The sequence below is a fragment of the Pan troglodytes genome, chromosome 10, assembly GCF_028858775.2.
Source record: "Pan troglodytes isolate AG18354 chromosome 10, NHGRI_mPanTro3-v2.0_pri, whole genome shotgun sequence".
NCBI classification, from domain to species: Eukaryota; Metazoa; Chordata; class Mammalia; order Primates; family Hominidae; genus Pan; species Pan troglodytes.
In genome coordinates this window covers 43685967-43705181 of record NC_072408.2, presented here as the reverse complement: position 1 = coordinate 43705181, position 19215 = coordinate 43685967, and the positions used below count along the sequence as shown (strand labels likewise).

The 19215-nt window shown below is 55.5% G+C and overlaps 1 protein-coding gene across 2 annotated transcripts in view; it reads right to left on the bottom strand.

The window, feature by feature from the left end:
- Nucleotides 1–257: 257 nt before the first annotated feature.
- The window catches only part of KRT80 (keratin 80), a 28889-nt gene continuing 9931 nt past the window's right edge, over nucleotides 258–19215 (bottom strand). The window contains exons 2-9 of one of the 2 annotated variants that reach the window (XM_054663303.2): nucleotides 16715–16923; nucleotides 12229–12289; nucleotides 11839–11934; nucleotides 4864–5028; nucleotides 4301–4426; nucleotides 3461–3681; nucleotides 2921–2976; nucleotides 258–2820 (exon numbers count right to left, since the gene is read on the bottom strand). In XM_054663303.2, coding sequence (XP_054519278.2) covers nucleotides 2786–2820; nucleotides 2921–2976; nucleotides 3461–3681; nucleotides 4301–4426; nucleotides 4864–5028; nucleotides 11839–11934; nucleotides 12229–12289; nucleotides 16715–16923 — 969 coding nt within the window. In that variant the 3' untranslated portion in view covers nucleotides 258–2785. The remainder of the gene's footprint in view (nucleotides 2821–2920; nucleotides 2977–3460; nucleotides 3682–4300; nucleotides 4427–4863; nucleotides 5029–11838; nucleotides 11935–12228; nucleotides 12290–16714; nucleotides 16924–19215) is intronic. The other variant, XM_016923357.3, reaches the window with a different exon arrangement.

The following is a 19215-nucleotide window of genomic DNA, read 5'->3' as shown; positions in this document are numbered from 1 at the left end:
ATGGTGAAACCCCATCTCTACTAAAAATACCAAAGATTAGCCGGGGATGGTGGCGAGTGCCTGTAATCCCAGCTACTCGGGAGGCTGAGGCAGGAAAATTGCCTGAACCCGGGAGGCGGAGGTTGCAGTGAGCCGAGATCCAGCCACTGCACTCCAGCCTGGATGACAGAGCAGGATTCTGTCTCACACATACACACACAGACACACACACACACAGACACACACATACACAAAAGAAAGAAATCCCTGAGACTCGGTAATTTATAAAGAACAGACATTTATTTTGGCTCACAATTCTGCAGGCTGTACTGGCATGGCACCAACATTTGCTCAGCTTCTGGTGAGGGCCTCAGGAAGCTTACAGTAAAGGCGGAAGGTGAAGGGGGAGCAGGCATATCACATGGCGAGAAAGAGGGGAGAGGTCTCAGACTCTTTTAAACAACCACATGTATGTGAATTGAGTGAGAACTCACTCATCACCAAGGAGATGGTGCTGAGCCATTCATGAAGGATCCTCTCTCATGATCCAAATACTTCCCACCAGGCTCCACTTCCAACACTGGGAATTACATTTCAACATGAGATTTGGAGGGGACGAGCATCCAAACCATATCAGATGGTGAGACAGGAGAACTTTGTGTGTCCCAGCTGCACTGGTCTGAAGATATAACTAAGTCCCTGGACTTTTTCTCCCTTAATTGGAGAATTCCTAATGTTCCATGGTCAGCCTGATTGACCAGTGGCTGACTGGTCCTGAGAGGGGAGATAAAAACAGACACACAGCTTTCTCCATAGACAAATCTCAACACTTTATTCATCCTGTGGCAGCAAGAAGGGGACATGGCCCCAAGATAGCCAATCAGGTGAGGGGGCTGGAGTATGTGTTATCTTTCCAGATAGTACATACAGACTGATCATGCAGAAACAGGAAGGGAAGCAATAAGTTAAAAGCCACATAAGTTATGAAAAAATAATATATACTTTATATGTCTTGTATCCCCACTGAGGATTTGCTCCCTTGGAAACCAATGAAGAGCCTGAGGAAAAGCACCAATCAGCACCCTCTTTTGGGACTTTGGGGATGAGAATGTCTGAGTTCCCATGGCCAGAGAGTCAGTAACCCTCCAGTGCTCCCCACAGGCCTGGAGGGCCTTGAGGCCTGGGATGGGCCCAGACCTCTGGCCAGCATGTCCTGGAAAATGAGATGAATGAATCTAATGCAGTCTAGAAGAGGAGGTGAGGCAAGGGGCAGGGAGGGGAGAGGAGAGTGAAGGAGGGAAGGAAGCTGTGCAGTGGGAGGCTGGTGCCGCTGGGATGCCTCTGCAAGCCTCAGCATTGAGAGCCAAGAGGAGGAGATAGGAGTATGCCTGCCAACACCCCTGTCTTCTGGTGGGATGTGGAATTTTCCTCTCTGGTAGAACCCTTGTAAGGCTGTCATTTGGGCCCCACAGCTGGACCTCAAGGGCTTGGAAGCTCCCAGACTTGCCTGGACTGTGCCTTCTTCCTGGCCTGCTGGAGGCAGGGGGAGTGGGCATGGAGGGAGGAAGGGGAAGGAGTGAGAAGAAAGGAGGAGCTCTAACCCCATAGGTGTGGGGGGTTCCTGGGCTCCCCCATGAATGCCAAGGAGGGGAGGGCCAGGCTATTTGGCCCAATGGAGAGGAGAACAGAGGCCCTGAGAAGTGAGATTCCTGGGAAGTGGGCCTGGGGCTTCATGGCAGGGGTGGGACCAGGGGTCTCCAGGGCCTGGTGCACCAAAGCCCGGTGCTCAGGCTGGGAACAACCCGGGCTGGGGGCAAAGAGCTCAGATCCAGGCTGGGTAGGACCCCAGCATGGCAGGGAGGTGAAAGGAAGATCTAATGCTCCTGCCCAATCTCAAGCTGCCATCTGGCTTCCACTCCCAGGGAGTTGATTATGGCAAGAGCAGCTTCCGGAGAAGCTGCTGGGAGCTGGCTGGGGGCAGCCCATCCAGTTCTGACTATGGCCTACTGGGAGGGACCCACGGGAGGAGGAAGGGATGCGGGTGTTCGGGCTGATCTCTGGGGCCTAGGCTTAGGTCCCAAACAGCCAGGGCCCCTCCTCCCTTCACTCCCTAATACTGTCAGGTCTCTGGGGAGCCCAAAGAGCACGGGAAAGCCAAGAGGGTCTTCAGCAGCCAGCCTTCCCAGGAATTCCAGATACAGGACAGGGCCCACGCGGTCCTCCTCGGCTCCCGCACATAGGTGGATGAGACAGTCCCAGTCTCAGTTCCGAGGCAGAGGCAAGGCAAGGCTTGAGATAGGAGTCAAGGTCAAGGATTGGGCAAGAGTCAGAGGAGCCTTGGCAGAGCCTGATGCTGGAGGAGGAGCCTCAGAGGAGCGAGGAGGTGGAGACAAAACTGACCCCTAATTCTGACTCACCCATCAGGAAAACCTCTGGCCAGAAGGTTGGAAGGATGGGACTGTGAGATACTGATATGGAGCGGAGTGGCTCTGAGGAGCTGGTGATGCTCCTCTCCCACCCTGGCAGCCCACAAAACACAGTCAGTTTTGAACCCCCCTCTCAGTTCAATATCAGGTTTTGCCTCTCTTCTCAACCTAGAGGCTCCAAGCTGCTTTCTTGAGTCTAGCTTAAGTCCCTCCTGCTGCAGTGGAGTGCCCTGGGGTTCCTGGGGTCCAGCCGCCTTACTCTGAGACCTCCGACTCCTGCGAGAAGTACTTCTCTGACATTTCGGTGATTTTGATCACGGGGCCTTTGCTGCCCTTCTTCTTTCGGGAGGGGGCCTTGGAGAGGCCTGACCTGCAGGCAGCTACAGGGAACATAAGGGGTAGGGGAGGGAAGGGGCTGGAGGTTTGGGAGCCACTTAAAATGATGCCTTTAGGATCATGATCCCCTACACCCTCACCCTCACCCCACCATGGGTTCTCGGGGCAAGAGGACTCACCGGTTTTGCACCTGGACTGCACAGCGCTGACCACAGTGGCTGAGGGCGAGTCCATCCTGGGGGTGGGGGACGGGGGGGTGGGAGAGGGATATGATGGGATGTGAAGAGAGCCTGTGGCTTAAACTCCCCTGGGGGCTGGCAAGTGGAGGGTAGTTCTTGGTGGTCACTCCCAGCCCTGGGGTTGCCCTGTTGTGTGGCCCTGGCTAGCCAGCTTGTCCTTCCTGGGCCTCTGTCCCATCTCCATGGCATAAATGGCTAATAGCATTGAGCACTGAGTTTTGACAGGCATTTGCAGGCATAATCACATGAATCATCCCTGCCACAGGTGAACCATGTTTATGATCAGCCCACTTTCCAGATGGGGAAACAGGATGAAATGAACTGGGCCAAGGTCCCAGTTTGTAAGTGACTGAGCCAAGACTTAAACCCAGGCCTGGCAGGCTCACTGTATCATATTGGAAAGGAGAACTGACTTTGTGTAGGCCTGGGCCTCCAGCCCTCCTTCCCCTGCAGCCCTTCCTCACCAGCCCTGGCTCTGACCTGCCCTCCTCGCCCTCCACCAGCTTCCTGTAGGTGGCGATCTCGATGTCCAGGGCCAGCTTGACGTTCATCAGCTCCTGGTACTTGCGCAGCTGCCGCGCCATGTCCTGCTTGGCCTGCTGCAGGGCGGCCTCCAGCTGGGCCAGCTTGGTCTTGGCATCCTGGAAGGCCAGCTCACCCTGCTCCTCAGCTGTCTTGATGTTCTCCTCCAGTTTCAGGCACTGCAGCCAGGAGGACAGAGTGAAAGGACCTGTGAGCAGGGGAAGGAGGAGCGGGCCAGGGCCAGGAGTCGTCTCTGTCCTTGGTGGGGGTAGGTGTGGGGAGGGAGGGCTGAGCAATGGCATTTCTGGGTGTGGTAACTGGTTGCCATGCAGCAAGAGGGAGTTCAGTTAGACCTGAAGAGGCACCTTCCCAAGGCCAGAGGAGAGCACCGCAAGCCACTAAAGGAGCCTGTCCCGGCTGTCCTTAGGGGCAGCACCTGCCCTGAAGGTTTGTCCTGGCTGGAAGCTGGGACTTAGGCCTCTACTCCCTCCTCTCTGTGTAGTTGGTGGGGGGCTCCCAGGAGGGAGGCAGTGGGCTCTGGGTGTGTGTAGTGTGGGGGCTTTCTAACGTTCCAGCAGCCTTGACCAGATTACAGAGTATTTTTGTATGCAGAGCGCCTCATAACTACTTTAGGAGGCTGTGCTATTATCCCATTTGACAGATTAGGAAACTGAGGCACAGAGGCGCTAAGCGACCCACACAGGGTCACTCAGTCATGTCTTGCCTGTATTCAGCACACATGACTGTGTGTCTCCCTGCTCTCCTCCCCGCCCCAAGGCGCGTCCCCCAGATACTCACATGGCTCTTGACAGAGAGGATCTGGGACCTCAGCTTCTGGATGCGCACATTGAGGTCCGCGATCTCGCTGCGGCTGCTCTGGAGGCTGCTCCCATACTCGGCCGAGCGGGCGGCCTGCTCCTCCAGCTGGAGGTACGTGGAGGTCTCAGTGAGGGGCAGCTCAGTGCCGCTCCCAGCACTTGTTACCCGCCTCTGCTTTTTCTTGCATCCCCCAGTCCCATCTCCAACTCTGCAGCCCACCACGCCATGCCAGGCTCCCTCTGCTCCCCCTTCCACCTCCCTTTCTGGGTGGCCTCCTCCTGGCTGCCCTAGCTGAGCCCCATGGGCCATGCCCACATCTGGCCTAGCATTGCTGATAACAGCACCACCTTGAACTCCTGGAGGGCACAGACCAGCTTCTGTGGTCTCCCCCCGCCCGCCCCGTCCCTGTGCTTCTCCATTCCTCTCTCATAGACTTTCAGGACAGAGAGCTGCAGGCAACCTCAGCCATCACCAGTCCAGCCCTTCCTGCCACCCAGAGAACTGTCCAGGCTGCTTCTCCTGCCCTGTGTGGTCAGCCCCACCTGGCTCCGAGAGTATGCCTCGGCCTCCTCCAGGCTGCGAGCCGCGACGGCGTCATACTGGGCCTTCACCTCCTCCACGATGCCGCTCAGGTCGATGTGGCAGCGGCTGTCCATGCTGACGGTCACCGACACATCCTTCACCTGTGCTGCCAGGTCCTTCAGCTCCTGACCGGGCACAGATGTGGGGGCTCAGGGCTGGTGGGGAGGGCACAAGGACCCTCAGCCCCACACAGTCCCTTTGTCCCCGGGGTGAGCAGAGAGTGGAGCTGCTCCCTTCCTGTCCCTCTGGAGAGATGATGGAAGGCCGAATGCCTCCCTGCCACGTCTCCCCAGCCAGGACTCTCGGAAGGCAGCTCACTGCCCACTGCTCACCCACCCACAGTCCCCCTATCCGAGTGGAGGGCAGGCTGGGACTGTTGGTTTTAAAGGCTACCTGCAAGCTTCCCCACTGCCTGCACTGTTGCCCTCTCCTGGGAGGGATGGCCTACTCCTGGCTGATCGGAAAGGGCCAGAGAAGTCAGGCTCTGGGGCTGTGGGTTGGGCCCCTCTGTTTACTGTTTCATTATTCCTGTGCTGTGGGGTACAGCTCTGTCTCTCCCACTGGATGAGCAGCTCCTTGTGGGCCTGGCAGAGCTGTGTTCATCTCTGAGCCCCCACGTCTGGGAAAGGAGTGCCTCAGTTCATTTGGTAAATGTTGGGAGGGAAGCCAGGGAGTGACCAGGGTGGAGTGGGCTGGAGGCTGACAAACCTGTACTCCCCTCTCCCGGCCCCACTGAAAGCCAACAGCCTGTGAGGGGCCTGGGCGCAGCCTCCAGCACTCTGACTTCAGGGTACCCCTGGAGACTCAGCGCCCGCTCCCTCTCTAGCCAAGGGACATTGCCTGGACGACCACAATATTTTCACCGTCTCCTCCTATCCCTGGAGACTTCTGGAAATGGTAAAACCCACCATTCCCTGAGGAATTCCCTGCAGGCTGGACTGTGTGCTGAGCGTTTTCCACACATCCTCACCAGGCTGGCACTGCTGCAGCCCCAGAGGAGGAAACTGAGGCATAAAGATGTTGTGGAGACAGCGGTGAGTGGCAGGGTGGGCCCCAGAGCCCCTGCTGCTGCTGCTGTGACGCTCCCTTAGCGGATGGAGAAAAGGGGCTGACACCTTCTTCATTGTCTTTCTGGCCCCAGACCAGCTTTCTTTCCTGCTCACAGCCTCGCAGCTTTCTAGCCAGAATGCTCAGGGGTGTGTAGGGAGGCAGGTGGGACCAGGGATCTCTAGAGGTTGCAAAGGGCCCTGGGCTGCTTATCCTGGAGATGCTGAAAAGGGTAGGGCCTCCTGTGGGAAGGAGGAGCAAGGCGAGTCGACTGAGAATTGCACCGAGTGAGTCGGTGGCAGGGAGGGGGCCAGGCAGGAGGTGGGTGTTGGGTGCAGACACATCATGCTCCTTCTGGCATTCACAGTCCACCCTGACCCCTATTTCAATCATCAAATTTCAGTCCGCGTTCCCATTTTGCTGACCGCCTCATCATTTTTTAAACGTGTTTGTCTGAATCAGGATCCAAACAAGGCCAGTATACTGCAGTTGGTCCATATGTCTGTAGGTCTCCTGTAGTCTCCATTTCTCTCTTTTTTGTTCTTTGCCATTGTTCTTATTGAACACACTGGCTGTCTGCCTTGCAGAGTCCCCACAGCTGGGTTTGATTGTTGTACCCTGTGCCAATGTTCAACGTGCTTCTTCCAGCCTCAATATTTTCTGAAAACTGGCCGGTGCACCCGGATGCCTGCTGGGATCCAGGCTCAGCTTTTTAGTTCCTGACTGTGTTCTGATCCTGGTTCCTGACTCTGGGCCCCCTCCTGATCCTCTGTCTCTCTTTCTGCTTGGAGAGTTTGTGCTGAGGCCTCTGGTTTCTGTCTCAGGCAGAGGCTGGACTTCTGAGCTGTAGACGACAGGGATGAGGGGCCAGCTAGGGCCGTGTGGGCAGCCTGTCCGGGAACTGACTCTGCCCACCAGCACCTCCTGGTGACAAGGATGGTGCGGTAGTGGCGGGCATTCGGAAGCCCCTCTGGGGGACAGCCTGTCTCTGCCCTGGAGCTGGCAGGACCCTGAACTCAGTGGCCAGCTGCCCTTGGGTGTCTCCTGCTGGGGGTTTTGGTTGATCTTCAAATGAAAATAGAATCTCTGGGCAAAAGCAGGCTGATGGCCCAACCCGTGCCAGAATAAGATTGATTGTTACCACAGCCCCACCTCTGCTGCCCCAGTCACTAGCCGACATTTCCCATGTGGCACCAGCACCCTGGCTGGGGCTTGGCTGGGGACAGTTTCAGAGCTGCAGCTTTGAGGCTGTTTTGGTTGACACATTGTGGGCATCGGTGGGTGTGGGGGGCCTCAGAGCCCTCCAGTGTGCTTCTACACGAGGGCCTAACTTGGCATTCGTTATGGCCCCAGGAAAGGCCAGCGCACTGTGAGGACGCACTATAGCAGGACTTCCCAGTCAGGGTGAAAAGACTGGCCAGACATTTTGTGGAAAGAGGCAGGCTAAGCAGGAGCTTGGTAAACAAAAGCAGGAAATGGAGCGTTCAGAACATCCGCAGACCTGTTCAGACATGCAGTGGAGCGTTCAGGACATCCGCAGACCTGTTCAGACATGCAGGCCCCTGCCGGGCTGCAGAGAGTATGACAATTCGGGCTTGTGTGGTGTGGAGGTACCCCATGGGATGGGCCCCCTGGAGAGCACGTGAGCCTCCAAATGGTTAAGAATTAAGCCGAAGTACAGTTTAGGGTTTCCCTTAGGAGGCTGCTGTGCGTGTGAGCACCCTCACTGTGTTCCCCACGTCAGGGTAGATCGTGACTGTTATGGGGTAACAGTGTTGGAGAGTAAAATATAGCGCTAATGGCTCTGGACACTGAATACCATCACTTCTTCTTCTTCTTCTTCTTTTTTTTTTTTGAGATGGAGTTTCACTCTTGTTGCCCAGGTTGGAGTGTGGTGGCGCAATCTTGGCTCACTGCAACCTCTGCCTCCCGGGTTCAAGCAATTCTCCTGCCTCAGCCTCCCAAGTAGCTGGGATTACAGGCATGCGCCACCTCACCCAGCTAATTTTGTATTTTTAGTAGAGATGGGGTTTTACCATGTTGGTCATGCTGGTCTCGAACTCCTGACCTCAGGTTATCCGCCCGCTTCGGCCTCCCAAAGTGTTGGGATTACAGGCGTGAGCCACTGTGCCCGGCCAATCACTTCTTATTAGTTGAGTAACCCTGGTCAAGTTTTTAAATGTGTCTAAGCCTTGGTTTTCTCATCCGTAAAATGGATCTAATTATAGAGCTGAAAACAGATAATGTTTGTTGAATGCTTACCATGTGTCAGTTACTGTTCTAAGTATTTTAGGATATGTTAAGAAAACAAATCCTCACAACAGCCCAGTGAGGTAGATGCTATTATTGTCCCCATTTTATAGATGGGGAAATTGAGGCATATAGAGATAAAATAGCCTGCTCCAGTTCCCACAGTTACTGAGCCAGGATTCAAATCCAAGCTCTTCAAAATCTGTGCTCTCTTAATCATTATCCCTACTTCATAGAGTTGTCGTGAGGATTAACTGAGATTAAGTCCGGAAAACACTTAGCACAGTGTCTGGAATATATTAGGTGCTCACTAAACAGTAGTTAAGGATTCTCTATTATGGTAATTGGTAACAGTGATAAAGCTGGGACAAAGTGTTCAAGGGCAGAGCAGCCTATTCTTGGGGCAGCCTCCATGCAAAAGTTTAGGCAGCACTGGCTTTTCTCTGCAGGGATGGGCCTCCCTTGAGGTGTGCCTGGCTGCAGGGGGTTGTCAGCAGATTCCACAGCTAATTTCCCTGGAGCCAGAGTGTAGGGGTCGGGTAGGTGGCATTCCGACTGGATGCAGCCAGGCCCCAAACACACTTGGGAGCTGGACTGTGTCTCAGAAACTGTGGGGGAACCTTCCAGCCTGTGCCCCCAGGGGAGAGAGGCAGAGGGTTTGCAGTAGATGAGGCCTGAGCAGATCATGGCCATGAGCTCCTGCTCAGTTGGCTTGGAAGGGCTTTTCAGAATGTATCTTGGCTGTGTGTGTGTGTGTGTGCATGTGTGTGTATGTACACACACACATGTTTTGGAGAGACGAGAGGGCTGTTTTCTGGGACACAGGGGTAGGCCTATATTTCTGATCTGGTGTCTGCTCCAAAGCTGAAACTAGAGTATCAGGGCCTCCTGGGCCACTCGTGTTCTGCCAGGTTTTTCTTCCACCTGAGGCAGGCGTGGCTGGCACAGTCTTTACTCAGAGCTGCTCTGTCCAATGAGGTAGATGTCGAAATAATTATATTTTTGATATATTGGGCTAAATAAAATATATTATTAAAATTATTTTTTCTGTTATTTTAAAATGTGGCAACTAGAAAACTTAAAATTACATATGCAGTTCACATTGTATTTCTATCAGACGGCACTGACTTAAGACACCCTCTGGTGTGGGGAATAGTTTTGGCAAAGAGTCAGCATTGCCCTCTTAGCCTGCAGCAGTGTATGGAGAGAAAGGCAAACCTCCAATTTCAACCCCATCTTGCTACTTTCAAAAGTAATAATAACTGCTGTGGTTCCCTGGCCCCTACTGCCTCCACCGCAAGCCCTTCTCCACAGCAGGATCAGGATAGCACAACCACACCTGAAACCCGCTGTGTGCCGCCCCGCCCCAGTGCCCACCGAAGGTTGCCTGTCACACTCAGAATGAGGTCCAAGTCGTGAGACAACCCTGTGAGGCGCTCTCTGACCCAAAGCTCCCACCCTGCCCCGTGTGCTCTGACCAGAGACTTCTTTCTTTTTCTTTAATCGCCAGGCTCCCCTCCTGCCTTAGGGGCTTTGCATAGCAATTCTGTGCCATCTCCAGTCTCCACTGGGCTGGATCTCTGCCACTCTTAGGGAGGGTACCGCCTGTGAGAGGCCCCGCCCATGGGCTCTGAGGCTCTTCCCTCCTTCCGGCTCCAGCGCAGCACCCGGTTTCTTTGCATCCCAGAATCTGTCACCCTGCGAAGCGATCTTGTCCAGATATTTGCTGACTTGCTTATGACTTGTCTCAGCTAAGTCATGCCCTCCTTGAGAGAAGGGACCTTGCCCAGGCTGTGGTATCAGTGCCTGGCACTTAGTAGGCATGCAATAAACATTTGTTAAATGAATGAGTGGGCTGAGTCCTCCTCACAGCCCTATGAGGCTGGTCCTGTTACTCTCTCCATGCTACAGATAAGGACACTAAGGCACAGAGAGGAGAAAAAACTTGCCTAAAGTTACAGAAATAGTAAAAAAAAAACAAACAAGGCCAAGTTGGGATTGGGGCCCAAGGACTGCAAAATCCAAAGGGAACCCACAGGCCTGGCTACTGGGGCAGGGGCCAAGAAGTCTTGTGGGGTGCTCAGGAATATCACTGGTTATGCCCAGCCTTCTTCCAGTTATGTCTCTACAGCTGCAGGGCCTGCATCATGGCTTAGAGCTTGAGCTCTGAGCTTGCTGAGACATCAGTGAGCAGGTAGAGAAACACTGGGCTCGGTTTTCAGAATCTGCACTCCACCTAGGCTCGGCAGAATCTGCACTCACCCATGGACTCAGCCTCTCAGAGGCAGTATGAGTGGGTGGAGGCCTAAGGGTGGCAGAGATCCAGCCCAGTGGAGACAGGAGATGGCCCTGCTGATGCCAGCCTGGGCTGCACCAGCCCACAGTGAGTTTGGGCAGAGAAGCCCCTAGCCCAGTTCCCACCCAGCCAGTGGGCATGGTGCCCTGGTCAGCCCCATAGCACTTGGCCTGGCTGTGGGGGGATTTGTTAGGGCCAGGAAGCTTTTCAGGGCTGTGGGGAGAGCAGACTGCCTGGTAGGGCTGCCTTCCTGCTGCTCCCAAGGGTTTGCTGTTCTCTCTGCTATGCTACATCTCGTGGCCACAAACAAGACTCAGTTCCACGGAGGCCCCAGCTGGCAGCTGGGACTGCTGGAAAGGACTGTGGCCCATGACAGGGCCATGAGGCCTGGTCTTCCTTTCCACAGGATGCAGCCATGAAGCTGTGGTCAGCAGATCATAGGGCCATTTTAGCAGAATCTGTAAGTTGTGGTGGTGACTTTGATCTCAGCCTTGACCTTGGCTGCACTGCCATAGCTTGGCACCAGCAGTGTGCAGCACTTAGGCGGGCAAGCCCTGTTATCTCCAACAGTGGTGCTGCCTGCTCCTAGCTGAACTGCAGACCTCTGTGGAAGGGACTTTAGCTCAGGAGTGTCACCCCTGAACCTCCTCACCCTTGAAACAAGTGGTGTGGAGAGGAGGACACATATCCTGAAGGGTGCCTAGGAGTCAGCAGCTGGCATGGAGGAGTGGTGTCCAGAAGCCAGCGGCCGTGCCCATCTAATGGCTGTGTTGATGCGTGCTATGCTGTTATGGGCCCTTGTACACTAGGCCCCACTGAGGACTTAGGAAACAAATGCGAATGTTTCCTCTGTCTTCGCCAAAAATGGGGAAGAGGGAAAGGCAGGCCTATCAGAACTAGCACTGTGGGTGCTGTGGTTTAGGCTGCAGGAATTAGGGAGAGATCAGTTCAATCAGAATGCTCGTTCCAGACCCCTGGGTTCCATGCCACTGAGGCCAGCCTCCTGACCCTTGTCTGAGGCACCTGGTCCCCAGCATGCCCTCAGTACTCTAGCACACAAAGGTATAGTTCTTCCAGAAAGAGTGGCCTTTGGGGAACCAGCCCATGTTCCATGAGATGAATGTCCAGGGGTCATGCAGGGTTATTGACACCATCACAGGAAGGGGTTTAGGAAATTATTATTCTGGGGCTGGAAATTGTAAGTGACTGTTGGAGGTTCCATGCCCCACTGGATGGCTGTGCTTCCCCTGTGTCCTTTACCCATGGACCAGCCAGCTCTGGGCTTGGCAAGACACTGGCCCCAGCTCTGGGCTTGGCAAGACACTGGCCCCATCTCACTCACCTGCTCATAGATGGTTTTCATCAACTCCACGAAGCTCTCCAGGCTTTTTAACTTGGTTTCCAGTTCAGTCCGACGAAGACACTCTGCATCCAGGTCCTGGGGTTGGGAGCAGTGGTGAGTGGTGGGAGAGGGAATGGAGGGTCCCAGGGCAGGAGTGGGCTGGGGGGCTGCCTCCTGGGTGAGAGTGGGGGTGATTCCAGAGGAGATCTGGCTCAGAGCCTCGAAAAAGGAGCTGGATGGGGATGGGGGTATCTCCCTGTCTGTCTATTGGTCCTGGGACTTAAGCTTCTGAGGGCTTTGATTGGGCATAAAGGAGAGTAGGATATCTGGAGGGAAAGAGGGCCCAGGGCCCATGAGGAAGGAGCCCCTGGGGCAGGCTGGGCAGGCTACCTTCTTCAGCTGAACAAAGGTGAACTCCATGTCTGTGCGCTTGGAGATCTCATCCTCATACCTGGGAGGGAGAGAGGGGTTGCTCAGCTGGATGTGGTGGGGGCTTGGGCCTGGTGAACTCCCCTTGGTTGGGGCTCAGGGCCTGTGCTATCCCACTTGGGGTCTCTTTGCCAATTAAAGAAAAGCAGCCCATCCTTCTCCCTCTTGCATCTTCTATGACACATCCTCTCTCTCTCCCCCCGACCTCCTGGCATTGGCTCCCCGTTCCTCACTCCCTCCTGATGACACAGTCCTCTCCCAGCGGCTTCTGCCCTTTCCTGGCTCTGCTCCACACCCACTCCCCTCCAGGAGGCCTCCCTGATTGTGCAGCCCCTCACCCTGGCACTTTGTCCCCTTATCTTTACCTGACCTCCTTCCCTGACAATCTCAGGTTCACTCAAGTCCGCTGGGAGCATCTTGCTCACACCTCACCTCTCCCACCTCCATGCCTTCCCTGCAGCCCCAGCCACCACCCCTCTGCTTTGCGAGCCGGTAGGACACCATCCCATTGTATTCCCTCCAAAGGGAGGCTGGAAAGAGTGTGAACTTTGCTGTCAGATGGACCCCCAGTGTGTTTTTGGGCAAGTTGCATCACCCCTCCTCTCTTGGCTTCCTGCCTCTAAGGGGTAGGCATGTGCCCACGTGTACAGGGGGCTGACAAACCCACCCCTGACGCAGTTGACAGCCAGCTACAGGCCGCATAGGCCATACTCAACAAAGCTCAATAACGCTCTTCTCAGTTTGGACTTCTTACTCGCTCCCACCTTGGGTTTGGAACAAGGACACCATTGGGTGGGGAGGACAGGACCCCCAGATCCCTGGCCCGACCCTCTTCCTCCAGTCAAGACATTTGTTTGTCTTAGCCCCAGGGTGGGTGTCTGCTGGCTCCAGACTTCTCGCTGGCCCTAGCGGCTGTGGGGATTCAGCAGCTTCTGTTTTTTTCCCTCCTATTCGGGGAATGCCTGAATCACTGGCGGCTCTAATTACAGCCGCCTGCCTACCTCAGGCCCTAGCCTCCCAGGAGGGCTGTGTCACTCATCACCCATTGAGCTGGCTATGTCTGGCGCCCCTCATGCCTTCTTCTTTCCCACCAGCCCACCTGAGGAGCTGAGGGGCGTGGACCCAATGGCAGGGCACGTGGGTTTCTGGTCTCAGTGTACCAGGGGCCCACACCCTCCCTGGCCACTGCCTTGGCTGCCAAGAGCCTGTTAGGGGCTTTGATGGTACAGGTCCTGGGGGTGGGGCAGAGGAGCAGGCCGGGGAGAACGTTCTGCTGTCTAGGCATCCCCAGAGAGAACTAAATTGGACTTGAGTGGGGAATAACAGGTGCTGAGTGCTTCACCTGCACTCTCTCTGGTGGTCCTCAGAGCACCCAGCTAGGGAAGTCCCATTGGTCTCATTTTACAGATGAGGAAATGGAGGCTCAAGGAAGGACTGGGGGCTCCTGGAGTGTGCTGATGAAGCAAGGGGACCAGAGCCAGGCTACTTGGGCTGAAATCCTGGCTTCCTTGCTAACCAGCTGTGTCCTGGGGTGAGTTCCTGTGTGCCTCAGCCACGATTATAGTGATGCTGTGACGATTAAATGGGGGCAATTCACAGAGTGCTTGCAGCGGGGGACAGCACCTGCTGGGGCTCAGCCCCTCTGCTTCGGCCTCAGGAAGCCTCTCGGCACAGCACAGGTGCCTCTCTGCCACTCACCCTGCCTGGGGGAACATAAGTAGGGTGAGTTGAGGGAGACAGCTGGCCTGGCAGCTGGTCTGGCAGCTGCCCTGGGAAACCGCCTCTGCCAGAGAAGGACACCAGGAGTCAGGGGACTGGAGGGGGCATCCTCACGGTATCCTGGCTAGGCCAGGTCTGCCTTGACCCTGGACCTCTAGGTGTGCTTTGTGGGTGGGGTGGGAGCAAGCCCTGAGCCCCGGGGGAGAGGACAGAGGGGAACGCTGGGCTGCGGCTGGACACTGGGTTCCAGTCTGGAGCCAGTCCCCTTAAGACCAATACTGTTTCATCTCCAGCCTTTGTGCCAATTAGAAAAAAGCCCCCTTCCTCACGGGCTGTTTGACCTGGTACCCTGCATGGCCTGATGCTTGTTTGGATTTCAGTCCCTATCCACCGCCTGAATCATGCACACTTGTGCAGCGCACAGTTTGCACAGCTGTATGTGGCATCCCTGAGTCACTTGCTGTGTGGCCTTGGGCAAGTTGCTTCCCCTTGCTGGGCCTCTGCTTTGTTCTTAGTAAATAGAGGGCAAGACTGCTGATCCTTGGGGTTTCTGCTACCTCAAAGCCTTCGGAAGTCTCCATCCCCATAGAGGCTTAGGTCCCCTATTCCACTCCCAATCCTCTGCCAGTCTGTCAGCCACCAGCTCCCAAACCCGTTCTCAGGCATTTTTTAGCTTGTCACACCTGCACCACCATCCCCACCCCCCCAACTTGTTTATTTCTGGGAGTGAGGCTGATCTCATCGGCTCCGTAGAGACAGGGCACAGCCCTTCCCTACTGGGGCTTGGCCTGGCGTCTCCTGGCTCCTGGGGGCCCTAGGCTCTGCATAGTCAGGCTGTAGCTCCCCTGGCTCTGGTCTGAAGACTGAGAAGCCCTCCAGCCAGGCTGTTTGCCCAGTCTCTCCTTCCCAACTCGGGTGGGTTCCCTACCCAGAGAGAGGAAGAGAGGCTCAGCCTAAGCAGTAGAGTCAGGTAGCAGGCGGATAGAAACCAGGCGGCAGGCCAAATGAGGGGGCTGAGCCAGATTAAAACAACAGGTAGTGTGTGTATAGAACTTCCAGTTACAAAGTGCTTCCATGGACGTGATCTGGCGGAGCTCGTGGGAGCAGCCTTACCCAGTGGCTGGCTGGGGTTAGGGATGGGACTTAGCATGCAAGGCTGTGTAACTGAGGACAAGCCCTGCCCTTTCAGGGCCTGTTTCCTTCCCTGTAAAAGGAGGATCCAGGGCTCCCTCTGGCTCTGGCATTCTCTGAGCCTTTGAGGGCCAAAGATCTACTAGGGATCAGGAAAGTGGGTCACAGATTCTGGTGAGCTGCCCCGACTGCCCGGTCATGGTCAGGTACTAGGAAGCTGGGTCTCTCTGGAGGGGCAGTCAGATGCCCTGTGTGTGTCCCTAGGCCTGGGAGGGCAGGGCTGGGGAGAGGCGATGGGTAAACTCAGCCACAGCCCAGGTCTCTGGACTCCTGGACAGGACAGGTGCTCTCCACTCTCCAGCCTGCCTGGACGGCTGCTCTGGAGGTTGTGGGTCTCACCTCAGATTGGCAGGGTTTGGGGCTGGGCCGCAGCACTGCAGGAGGGGAGACCAGGGGTTCAGCCTGCCCTGTCCTCCCCTCACGCTGGCTGGAGGTCTCCTTGCAAGGAGACCAGACCCAAGGAGGTCGGTGCAGGGCACAGCCACTCTCCTCTGCCTCAGGCTCCTTGTTCCTGAAGCTCTGCCCACTACCTGACCACAGAGGGTCACCTCTCCTCTAAGCAGCCCGAGTGACCAGCTTTTCCTTTTAGACTGGCCAATTCAGTTCAGCAAACCTGTGTCAAAGACCTGCTGTGTGCTGAGAACTTCAGCATTTTAGGGATAGAAAAGCTGCCATTTATAACTGCCAGTCACCATGCCACACTCTTAACTTCCTCCTCAGGTTAGATACCTACTTTAGATTGGCATCAACCATAATCATTCCCGTTTCACACAGGAAGAAACTGAGGTTCAGATATTAAGCCACTTACTGGAGGTCAGAAAGCTAGTGATGGGTGACGATGAAGATTAAACCTCATTCTGGGCTAATGCCCAAGCCTGGGCCCATAAATGCTGGGATATACTGCCCAGCAACTGTTTGTCTGTCTGTCTGTCTGCCCCACTAAGTTGTAAAGGCACCTTGCATACTGGGGCTGTTTTCCTTATCTGTCTCTTTCCAAGTCTACCTTGATGTCTGGCATGCATTGCTTCTTTATTCAAATCAAACCCATTCTTTCCATCCCCTTCCTGCTTCCTGGTGGCTTTCCTCTCCTTTCCAACCCAGTTGAGATCAAAATCTAAAGCCACATCTAAAACAGAAACCCATCTGTTCTAGCTAGTGATGTAATTTCCCATTGCCAGAGCAACATGTGGACAAGAGCAAGTGTGTCCATAGGTACAAGAGGACGGCTGCTCGAGGCAGGGGGTGCGGGTTATGATGATGCCCAAGGGCCAGCAGGCACAGGGTTTAGCTGGGAGCCAGCACAAGATTGACTTTGTTTTAAGGGTTGCTATTAGGGAGGGGGCGGCTGTAGATTCACAGCCATATCCTCAGTATTTAGAATACTGCCTGGCACATACCAGTCCCTCAATAAATGTCTCAGGTAAAGAAATGTTGCAGAACATCTTTCCTCTTTCTCTGGCTTAAGTGCCTCCCATCTGAGCACAGCTTGGTCCCAGCCCTCAGGCCTTGCTCATGGCTCTCATGGGGCTCTACGTACCTGATTCGAAACTCCTCGACCTTCTCCAGCACCTGCAGCAGGTTGGCCTCCAGCTGCCCCCGCTCCTGGCTCACTTTGCGCAGTTCCTCCTGCAGCCGGCCCTGATATTCCTCATAGAGATGCCCGAGGTCGAAGATGGCTGAGTCCTGGCCCTGCAGGAAGCTCCAGCGTGTCTCCAGCAGCTGGTTGCGCTGTTCCAGGGCTTGCACCTGGGAGAGCAGGAAGGCGGCGAATGGGTCAGGTGTGGACCAGTCGGGGGCTGAGGCCCCAGGCTGACCAGCAAGAGCCCACGGAGGGCTCCCTGGGAAGTGGCAGCTCATTTATGCACACCACCCAGGGCCCTCACTCAGCAGAAAGCACCTCCAATGACTGATTGTTAAAACTGAAGATGGTGAGATAAGGACAGGATCAGAGCAAGGTGGAGCCAATTAGCAAAGGTTTCCAGGCGAGGGCAGGGCAGGGCTGGCAGAGGAAGGGGGTAAGAGGGTGTGAGAGTGCCAAGCATGCGACAGGCTCTCCGTGCCTGCCTGGGGCTGGGGCGGGAGACCCCAGGGAACATGGGGTGTCAGAGGCCTATCTGCCCCCTTCCCACCACGACAAGTGTGGTCCCATCTTGTCCTGGAAACTCAGCAGTGTAGGGCCTGGTTAGTACTGTCCTTAAATGCTCATCCTCTCAATGACAGAGCCTCCCTGAACCTCAGTTTCCCCAGCTAGAAGTTAGGAATGATAACACCTGCCTGCGCGGTCCTCTCCTTCCCTCCACCCTGTCCAGCCGAGCTCAGCCTGGGGCTCTCCCTGCCTCCTCCCCACCCTGCCTGTCCTCTCTATTCTTCCCATCACCAGGCCCTCTGCTCTCCCCATTTGTTCTTCCAGCTCCCTCCTGCAGGAAGCTCTCTGTGACTCATGTTGAAAGACTTCCCTCTTCCCTCCAGCACTGAGGCCTTCAGTTTAGCTGCTCCTCCTTTGTCCTGAGCCACTACTCTCCCCATGAGACTGTGGGGACACCTGGGGATGTGCTTTGGGATAGGACAACAGCAGGTGCTCATGTGGCCCCTGCTGTGTGCCAGGCCTTGCTCTACATGCTTGACCCATGAAATCCCTGCAGCACCCCCATGGGTGGGCACTATTATAAGCTGTATTTTACAGATGAGGAAACCAGAGGTGATGGAACTTGCCCAAGGTCACAAAATTAGCAAGTGGCAGAGCCAGGTCTGGAATCCAGGAACTTTGGGTTTAGAACCTTTTAACCACTATGACACATGCGTCCTGTGTGTTGCTGGTCACTGTGGGCCCTGGGATCCCAGCTACGCTTCATGGGCTGGCTTCTGCCTCCAGTTAGGGACAGTTTTGCCTCGAGGTGAAACCCTGGGAGGGCTCTGAGCCCAGCTGCGCCTCTCAGACTCTGCCTACCATATGCCTCTTGCTGGCAGGGTCCTGCGCAGTCCTCTCCTTCCTTCTACCCAGTCCAGCCCAGCTCAGCTTGGGGCTCCCCCTGCCTCCCTCCTCCCCACCCTGGCTGTCCTCTCTACTCTCCTTCCCATCACCAGGTCCTCCTCTCCTCCCCATTTGTTCTTCCAGCTCCCTCCTGCAGGAAGCCCTCCATGACTCATATCTTGAAAGGCCCCCAGTTTACCTGTTTCTCATTTGTCCTGACCCACCACTTTCCCCATCACACTGGGAGCCATCTGCTCCCCCTTGGGGCCTCTCCTCCCTTGGTGCCAGGGATAGGCCATGAGGGCAGGCCATGAGGTTGGAGGCCTGGCTGGGGCCTGGCTCCCGTCAGTGTGGGTTGTTTGTCATGAGGATGTTTTGATAACCAGCCCAGTGATGCTCCCTATGGTCACAGGTGAGTAGCTGGGCCTTCTCCCACCACTGCCGGTGCTGTTGGCCCAGGCTCCCAGAATCGTAGCCTGCGAGAGCTGCCAGCAGCCTTTTGGATCAGCTGAGCTGGGCCCTTCATTTGCAGAGAAGGCAATGGAGGCCAGGGGTGTCAAGTGACTTCTCCAGGGTCATAAAGCAACTTGGTGGCCCAGCTTCCCAGAGAGCCCCGTCTGATGGCCACTGCCCTCTCTGCACCTTCGTGGGCTCCCGAACGGTCAGGTGGGGCCAGCCCCTCTCTCTCTGCTCTGCTTCTTCAGGGTGTCCTTGTTTTTCCCGAAGTGCTCTGACGACCCTTCGACATTCACAGCAGACAACGCCAGCAGGAATACTGGATGATGGCGTTTGACGGTATTTGCGGGCTGCCATTCCCCTGCGTATCTGTACTGGTAGGTTCTGCTTGAAGCCAACCTTAATCCTGCTCTCTGCTGTACTCACAGCCAAACAGGTTCAGTAGGGATGGAGGTCAAGAGGGTTTCTGCCCTGCCTTGTGAGTGTGAGAGGGAGCGTTGGGGGGACAGGTATCTGCTCACCCCACCTTGCCTCCGTTTTGACAAGCAGGAGCCCCATGTTTACACTGAGGGTGGAGTGAGAGGAGAGATGTGAGGCTCCTTCCTCCACCC